The following is an 8,550-nucleotide window of genomic DNA, read 5'->3' on the forward strand; positions in this document are numbered from 1 at the left end:
TGAAATTTCTTGGGTTTGATAACCACAGACAGATCATTTTTCTGTGATATTTTTTGTTTTCAGTGAAAATGGGAAGGGGTCGGGGTGGAGCGGGATTGTATCTTATAGTCATATATCAGTAAAGGTCACTAAACTCTGAACGGAATTTCATTTTAGCTACTCAACTTTTTTTATGTTAATGTTCCTTTAATTCCATTTTAGCACGACTGCCAGTGACGTCCGCATGACAAAATTTAATGTCATTGTGGCAAACATGTTTCTTATATATATATATACATAATCATGTATTATAGGAGTTGAGATATGTTGTAGTACTAAGATTTTTAACCTTAGTACATCAATTTTTACTAACAAATAATAAGACATCAATTGAAAGACGATATCTTGCAGTGTACCATTTGAATTCGTACAATTTTGCTAGTAGGAGTTGAGGTAGTGCAAGGTTCGAATTTCAGTAGGACACGACTAAATGCAGTCTAACTCATGTTAAATACAATCAAGTCTCATTAATGTTGTTACGGTCACGTAACATAATACGTTTATTACAGTAAGTGACGTAAATCTTTGTTACACTATTTTTACCAGTGATCAAATTGAAATGAATTTGAGATTTTCGTGATACATTTGAAGAGAGAGAGAGGGCGGAAAAAAGTTGAGCAGTTGACATGAAAATTGCTCAAAATTGGGTGACCTCTAGTGTATTTTACTAAGGGACTTACTCGCGATTAGAATAGGGATATCGCGTGGGGAGGGGATGAGTTGGTGGATTTACTATTTTACCAACCCCGTATGTAAATCTTCCAGCCCATGTGGAAGTTTATTATTTTAGGAAATTTTTTTGACCTTTGATTATTTTATTGGTAAATGCAACTATTTTTTTAGGGTAATCGTTACGACAGTAGACTTACGTGACTTACACATAAAAGATGATTATTTGATGCATAAGTCAATAAAAAAATTTATCACATTAATGCATCAAATATCTATCTGCTATGTGTATGTCACGTAAGATAATTATTGTATTGAGCTTCTACTAATAGTATTATTCATTTTTTAACCCTTGTTTTTTTTATTTTTTAGATTCCAACGCATATCACCCCATATTGGAATTAGACACGTGAGGCCACTAGGCATATATATATATACACACACACACATCAAAATTGTGAATTGAGTTTAGACTCTGAGTTGTCAAAAAGGTTGTATCCATTCAGTCTATAGACCTATTTGACATGATTTTTGAGAACTTAAAAAAGTTGATTCTGGACCTATTTTATTAATTTTATAAAAATACTTGCTTTTAGATGAAACTTAAAATTACTTTCTCTAAATACTCCTTTTAAAGAGTTGGCTCTTTTAAAAATTAGTTCAAAAACAAAAATTACGAAAACTTATTTAGGAAGTTACTCTAAAAAAAATAGAAGTAAAAATAGAAAATCTATCAAACGAACTATAATGCACAAATTTGATTCTTCACTTTCTACATAGTTCTTTAATATTAAAAAGAGATGGAAGAGTATAATAAGAATATAAGAATCAAATTCCATCCTTGATAATTTGTCATTTATCACAATAGTTTAGTATTGGGGAAGTTAGAATTATGAGTTGGATGGCACTCCCCCACTCACCTGCACCTACAAAAGGTAAACCCTATTCCTTAACAATAAAGTGATAATTACATAAAAAATTTAATAGAATTTGTACCGATATTGTCGTGGCAAAATGTAATTACATTGTTTTGTTTTTCATTTTTTCCCATCTTTCAATGATATCCCGCCATGTGTTATCTGTAAAACTTTTCTGTAAAAAAATTCTATATTTGTAGCATGATTCATTCCTTAATCCATTACATAGTTCCTAGCCGATTGCCATTATTCCATGCGCGTTTTATAAACGTTTGTCGATTGATTGTGGGTGCAATTTTGTTCAAAGTAAAATTTCTAGTACGAAGACACACTATCGTAGGTGGCTGTGGTATAATCAGTTTAATAAGTTGAATTTTACTACTGAAACTTGTGATTTCCCACACGTTGCTCTCTAAATGCTTCTTATCAATCTCGAGCAATTCGATTAGTCTCCAATTGCTTTGAATCAATTCTATTTAAGCTCAAAATCCTTATTCTTGCTCCAAGTTCCCATTTACCTACAATAATAATATTTCCACTAAATTAGGTAAAAACTCGTTCAATTTGTAAATTTTTATCAAATTTATAAGTTTGAATAAATGTGTAAGATATACTTATCGTGTAACATAAAATTGGTTCAGTTCAAAGTGTAGTGAGTAATCTTATTGAAAATTGTGGTAGGTATTTACAAATAACGGTTGTGCTTACAAAAATGATGTGGTAAGATATGATTGGATCAAAATCTCTTAAGCCAAATTAAAAAAAAAAAAAAATACTTTCTCAATTTTTTCTACACCTTATCCATCTATAAAATTCTATGTAACTCCTTATATAGAAATAGTATTGGTAACAATAAAAAGAATCTTTAGAAAATAGTGCTGCCATTTGTTGTGTCTATTTCCCCAAAATTAACCATGTCAAACTTAGACGTCTACTCCTCTTTGACATATATATTCTAAAATTCAGTTTTAATTATATATTTTCTCAATAAAATAATTTTACACTTGAATCTTTAAACTTTTCTTACGTTAAAAAACGTACATTCTCCAAAAATTTACTTTTTATAAAATTTATTATAAAAAAATTAAATCAAACAAGCTGATAATATTATAGCTGGACCAAAATAATTGTTTGACTGGGTCGGGTCTTACATTGATCCGGGATGGGAGATCCAATCCAGTTAGGATGACGAAACGAGGCAAGCACAATGCAAACTCAGTTTGTTGCATGGGCGCAACGTGTCAAATCCATGTAACAGTTGTTGGCATTATAAAGTGGATCGTCTCCATCTGCTTTCATGCAGTTAGTTATACGGCTTTTCAAACACAAAAATCCCAAGGAATTCATACACAAAATGAGCGCAGCTGTAAACATGGAGAAGAAACATCTTTCTTCCATTGCCAATCATGTCTTAAGCAGATGTGCCCAGTAATTTCTTTCCCTCTCTCTCTCTTCTTTGCATTTTTTTGAACATTATTTGGGTGTATATGTTTTCATGAAAGTATTTAACCCTGTGTTGTTTGATGTAAGCTGAATTCGATTTGACGGGCATGGTACAAAATTAAGCAACAAAAAGTGAAAAGTATAAAGAAAGAACTGCATATGAGTGCTTGTTTAGATAAAATTATAAGTTGCAGAAATAATAATGTGATAGAAATGCTCAATCTTCACTATTAAATTATAATTAAGGAAATTAGAATGTTTCCCAAGCATGCCCTAATCATGTACGGTTTGACGGGTTACATCTGGGAGCCTGCAGTGTGGGTTTAAAACTTGCAAGTCTTCGTGGGCTACTAGTGTTAGGATTTTCAGTGTTGATTATGGAAATAAAATCCAATTCGGATCAACATATTTTTCCTATTAATCAGCATAAATTTGCAAACTAAGGGAACTGAAGAGATGTACATGATAGATTTTGGCGAAAAAATGTCCTGTTTAAGTTACGGTCTCCATTGTAGGAGATGAATCAGGTGATGACGATTTTGTTCAGTAGTCTTCAACACACACTCCCTTCTTTCCCTACACAATATGTGGATTTTATATACAATTTGGATCGTGTACCATATCTATTTTTGATGGAGAGAGAGAGAATTTTCATAGTACGTAAATATGAGAATTGGACATAATAATATTTGTTCAAGGAGTACCAAAATTTCGTTGTTTTAAGCTACAAAATTCTGTTTTATATGTTTCTTTCTGTATGTGTTGGTTTTCATTGTCTGGCGAGGTACGTTCATAAAGAAAATCTTCATACAAGTATACGTTAAATTATTTAAGAGAAAAACACATATAATTGCTTTCAGGAAGTTGGATACTGCTGTTGATTCATTGTTGGAAGAATTTAAGAGAGAATGGGACCCTCAGATGAGTGACTATTCAAAGAAACTAGTAGAATTTTGCTGCTTGAAAGTGCTTCCCGCAATGTGTATCAATATAGACGAAAATATTTGTGATGGCTCCTTTAACCGATTCACATTTGATATGATGCGCGCTTGGGAGATGCCAAGCTCGGCTGGGGAAGAATCATATACGGTGAGCAAACTTTTTTTCGTCTCTAGGTAAGATCTTCATGTAATGTAAGGTATTGAGTTTCCCTCTCTATGCTACACTGAAGATTTAATGAGTGTTTAGCATACGTTATTGCAAATTTGTTCTTATAAATTATTACACGTGTTTCTAGTAATATTTTCAAATTGTTTGATTCATTTGAGACAAGCATTACTAGTTGTGTTCAAGAAAAAAGAATGTTTGAAGTTCTCTTACTATTGAACCATTTGTGCAAATAAACACCAAATCATGCACCATATACGGCATCACAAGTGGAAAATGTTTTGATCTTTCTTCAGAGTCCATAATATGAATTAAGTTCAAAAAAATTGCCACAATTCCTTTTCGGAGGGTATGCAAGTGAAATATATGTCTTGATATTATTACTTGATGCTGCTGAAGCTCAAATATCTGCTAGATTAGTCCATCTGTGGATGTGGAGCAGGAGTTGCTACGGCCATGCCTCTTTCTTAATGATTTGAGAAAGCTTTATAATTTACTGGGAAGAGCCATCCTTTTTCTTTTTGAATATAGATGTATGCCTTTCTTTTGAAAGCGTATATCAGCCTGATTTATGCATCCCTTTCTTGTTTTCCAGGAATGTATGGCAAAAGAGAGAGAGGAGAAGAAAGTACCTATAAAAACCAGTCAAGAGCAAGATGATGTATCCCTGTTCTATTCTGATCTCATGCCACTCCTTGTAAGCATATTTAACGTCTGTATTTTTTTATTATCACGAAAGATGGAATGAACATAGTCCAGCTGTAAGCTCTTGATGATCTCGTAGAAGCAAATTGGTCAGCGTTGTTGTTTGATTTTTGGGATAAGAATTGAAAAATAATTGTCATGATTTATCCTGAAGGCAACTTTATTGTTTAGATAATCTGTAAGAGATGTAAGGTGTCTGATTGCTTGGATTACATTTTTAAACATAAATGTAACTTCTGTTGGCAGGTTGATCATGAATCAAGTGTTGGAGAAGAAGCATATGTGTGGTTGGCAACATTCCTTCCTTTGGTTGCCGATGTTATTAATGGGAGATTTACTTTTGAGACACTGACTGCACCAACAGCAAATCAACTTCACTTTCCTGCTTATGATCAATTCCTGAAAGAAATTAACAAGTAATTATCTAGCAAAATCTCGTTGCATTTTAACAATTTAAGTGGCATTCTCCCGCAACGTTCATTAAAAAAATATTGATTTAATAGGTATCAAAGACTCAGCTCGTATTGAAAAGAAAACAAAAATACTAAGCTCATGTAGATAACCGTGCAGCTGTACATGGTAGCTTAATATACTTGGCCACCATTTCCATAATATTTCAGCTACATTTCTCTACCTTTGGTCGAATTTTTTTATATCTCATGGTTTCTTAGGCAAAAACTGTAACAATTTTCATTCGAGGAAGGATGACAAGTTGTATATCTTAATCTCAAAAAAGCTTTTACGTCCTTTCTATACGTATTTGTATGTTGAAATGAGTTTTCTTGTCTTCTTGTTAGATGTATAAAGCATTTGCAGAAGCAAGAGACACCAACAGGTGTAACACTGGCAGATGATGAATTTATACTGCACGTGGAGGGAACTGCAGGCTCGCAAAGAGTGGTGCGCCATATCGGAGGAACCAGTTGGCCTGGTCTGTATGCTAATTTTATGAATTCTTCTGCAGTAGTGTTACCGGAAGTGCAATATACCGTTTTTTGTAAGATACTGTTTTTACACAGATGACAATTGTTTGGACTAAGACACTTGTATGATTCTAGGCAGGCTGACGCTAACAAACTACGCCCTCTACTTTGAGGCATCAGGTGTCATATCTCATGAAGATGCGCTTAAACTTGACCTTACAAAGGGCATTGAGAAAAGCCTAAAACCTGCGGCTACAGGTCCATGGGGTGCTCCTATTTTTGATAAGGCAATACTCTATGAATGTTCTGAATTGTGAGTGAAGTTAATGTCAGATATTCTGTCATCTAGAAAATTTGTTGTGTTACTGTTAAGATATATGAAGTTTTAATATTCTAGGCAAGAAGGTGTTGTCCTGGAATTCCCAGAGATGACAAGCTCAACAAGACGTCACCATTGGCTTGCTCTCGTGAAAGAGATTATGTCATTGCATCAGTTTCTTTCAAAGTTCAATGTGGAATCACCACTAGAAGGCTGGGAAATGCACGCAAGGACGATACTTGGAATTATCAGACTTCATGCAGCAAGAGAAATGCTAAGAATTTCACCTCCGATTCCCAAGAGCTTTTTAATTTTTGCATTGCTCGATGAGTTACCGAAGGGGGACTACATACTTGAGGAGCTAGCCAAGAGTCTGAAGAAGGTTAATAGTACACATCCATGCAGTGCCAGCTCAATCCTAAGGAACTTGAATGTATCCCAACCATGTTTTCCTTGTTTAGAGATGAAAGAAGTTGGCAATGAAAGTGAAATTGTCCAACATAAAAATGTTTCATCATTGGAGAGTGCAGTTAACCACGCAAAAGAGGAAGCAAAAGAAATGGACATGGCCAAGGCTTCTGCAGAGGGGCTAAAAGAGGATGGTATCAGCGAAAGTGCCCAAGTTCTTATGGTAAGCTGGGTATATAATCACTTGAAGTTCAATTTTTCTAAATATGACTTTCACATTTTGTCTTAATCGCCTATGATATGTGCCTATAATGTATAAAATCTTACATGTTTGAACAGTTTGGTGAGGAAAATAATGAAAAGAATTGCATGTTAGATTGTTATTTTTTCTAGAATGAAGTTTTACGGTGCTATCTTATTCTTTCTGATACCATGGGATATGCCTGGTTAATGTTGGTACTTAAGATGAGCTTCTTGTTATGTGGTCTCATTTTTTGCTTCATAGATTCTCTTTTTGGAATAGTTTTACAGTGTCTAACGTCTTATCTTCATCTCCCTTTCTGATACTTAAAAGATTCAAAGCTGTAAATAATTTATATGTATAAAGTCTGATACTTTTATATGGTATTATATGACGTTATATGCATAACTTCTGTGGTACATGGTCTCTGGAATAATACTTACCCTGATTGCAATTTTCATGTTCAGGGGCTACTTGAAAAGCTTAAGAATTTTATCCTACGGTCTCGAGAAATTTATACATGGAAAAGGCCCATAACCACTTTGACCGGGACTGTTGCGACACTAATAGTCCTCTACAAGTAAGTTCAAGTTGATCATTCGTCAAAATGAAGCAAGTTTAATGCACATCGGCTTTTCCTAGCTGCGTAAATTTTGTCATGTAGAGAATGGATTGGCCAAGCTATAGCAGCTTTCTTGTTCTTCTTGGTTGCAACTATGCTATTGGCTAGACTGACGAGGAGTCCAGAAAAGCAAGACAAAATTGTAATCTGCACGGGTTCAAATCAGACAACAATGGAGAGCATAGTGTCAGCACAACAAGGATTAAGAACTATACGTGAAATAATACGGAATATAAACATATCAATACTGAAAATCTGGTCAATTTTGGTCTCTAAAGCTCCAAAGGTATGGTTATATATATGACAGATTAGTAGCACGTAATTGTTCTTGGTCGATGATATTACACAGATTGGTCTTGTTATTGCAGCACACACAGACAGTTATGATAGCAATGAGTTGTGGCTCAATTTTGTTTATGGTGGTTCCATTCAAGATCATCCTAATGGCCCTCGTGTCGTATGGATCTATGATGGCATCCCCATTGGGGAAGCGTATGCAAAATGAACAAAGTAATCGGCGTCTAAAAGAATGGTGGGACTCTATTCCTATCACCCCTGTCGAAATTGTGGACTGCTCTGCATGATTGAAGATTGTTTGTTTCTGTATTCTTGTACTATTTTGATCATAAGTTGAACCAGTGGATGCCTTTTTGATGTGGATGCCTTTTTGATTGTGCTTGTCGATGCAGGATTTTATTAAGTAGCTAGCGGGCAAGGGGAAGAAGCAGGAAGTATTGTTATTTATGTATAAAACATGACGTACTAGACAACATTAAGAATGTAGTTTTCCATATAGTGATGAAATCATGAAAATGTTATATTTGTCTATCTTTTATTGGTAGGTAGATGAGAGATGGAGTGAATTGCCTGGAAAAGAAAAGCATGCTCTCTAAATAAAATATTTTTCTCGTTTTTGAGGAAAATATGGTTATATGACCAACTTCTTAAATGGAAAAAAAAATCAAACACCCGAAAAGTAGGAAATTGGGTAGAAAAATGACGTTTTCTACAATAAAGTCAATCAAGCACACCCTTAATTAAAAAATTACATGCTTGCAATGAAATACGTCCTTAAAAAGGACTAGAGGCATCAGTTTATTAAAGATTTAAGTATAATAATGTCGAAAACAAAAGTTGGCCGTAATAGTGCAAAAGGA

The 8,550-nt window shown here is 34.2% G+C and overlaps 1 protein-coding gene across 2 annotated transcripts; it reads left to right on the top strand.

Annotated features, from left to right (window-relative positions):
* The first annotated feature begins 2,943 nt into the window (after window positions 1–2,943).
* Window positions 2,944–8,250, top strand: LOC111366320. 2 transcript variants are annotated; one of them, XM_022987060.1, is made up of 11 exons: window positions 2,944–3,053; window positions 3,929–4,157; window positions 4,771–4,872; window positions 5,127–5,296; window positions 5,678–5,811; window positions 5,939–6,116; window positions 6,201–6,753; window positions 7,239–7,351; window positions 7,436–7,679; window positions 7,762–7,925; window positions 8,083–8,250. In XM_022987060.1, the coding sequence occupies exons 1-11, from the start codon at window positions 2,980–2,982 to the stop codon at window positions 8,099–8,101; spliced, it is 1,980 nt and encodes a 659-aa protein (XP_022842828.1). In that variant the 5' UTR covers window positions 2,944–2,979; the 3' UTR covers window positions 8,102–8,250. The 2 variants fall into 2 exon arrangements, with proteins under 2 accessions (XP_022842828.1, XP_022842827.1); XM_022987059.1 differs by lacking the exon at window positions 8,083–8,250 and having other exon boundaries at window positions 7,762–8,069.
* Window positions 8,251–8,550: the final 300 nt, after the last annotated feature.

This window comes from Olea europaea, chromosome 17 (genome assembly GCF_002742605.1).
Source record: "Olea europaea var. sylvestris chromosome 17, O_europaea_v1, whole genome shotgun sequence".
NCBI classification, from domain to species: domain Eukaryota; kingdom Viridiplantae; phylum Streptophyta; class Magnoliopsida; order Lamiales; family Oleaceae; genus Olea; species Olea europaea.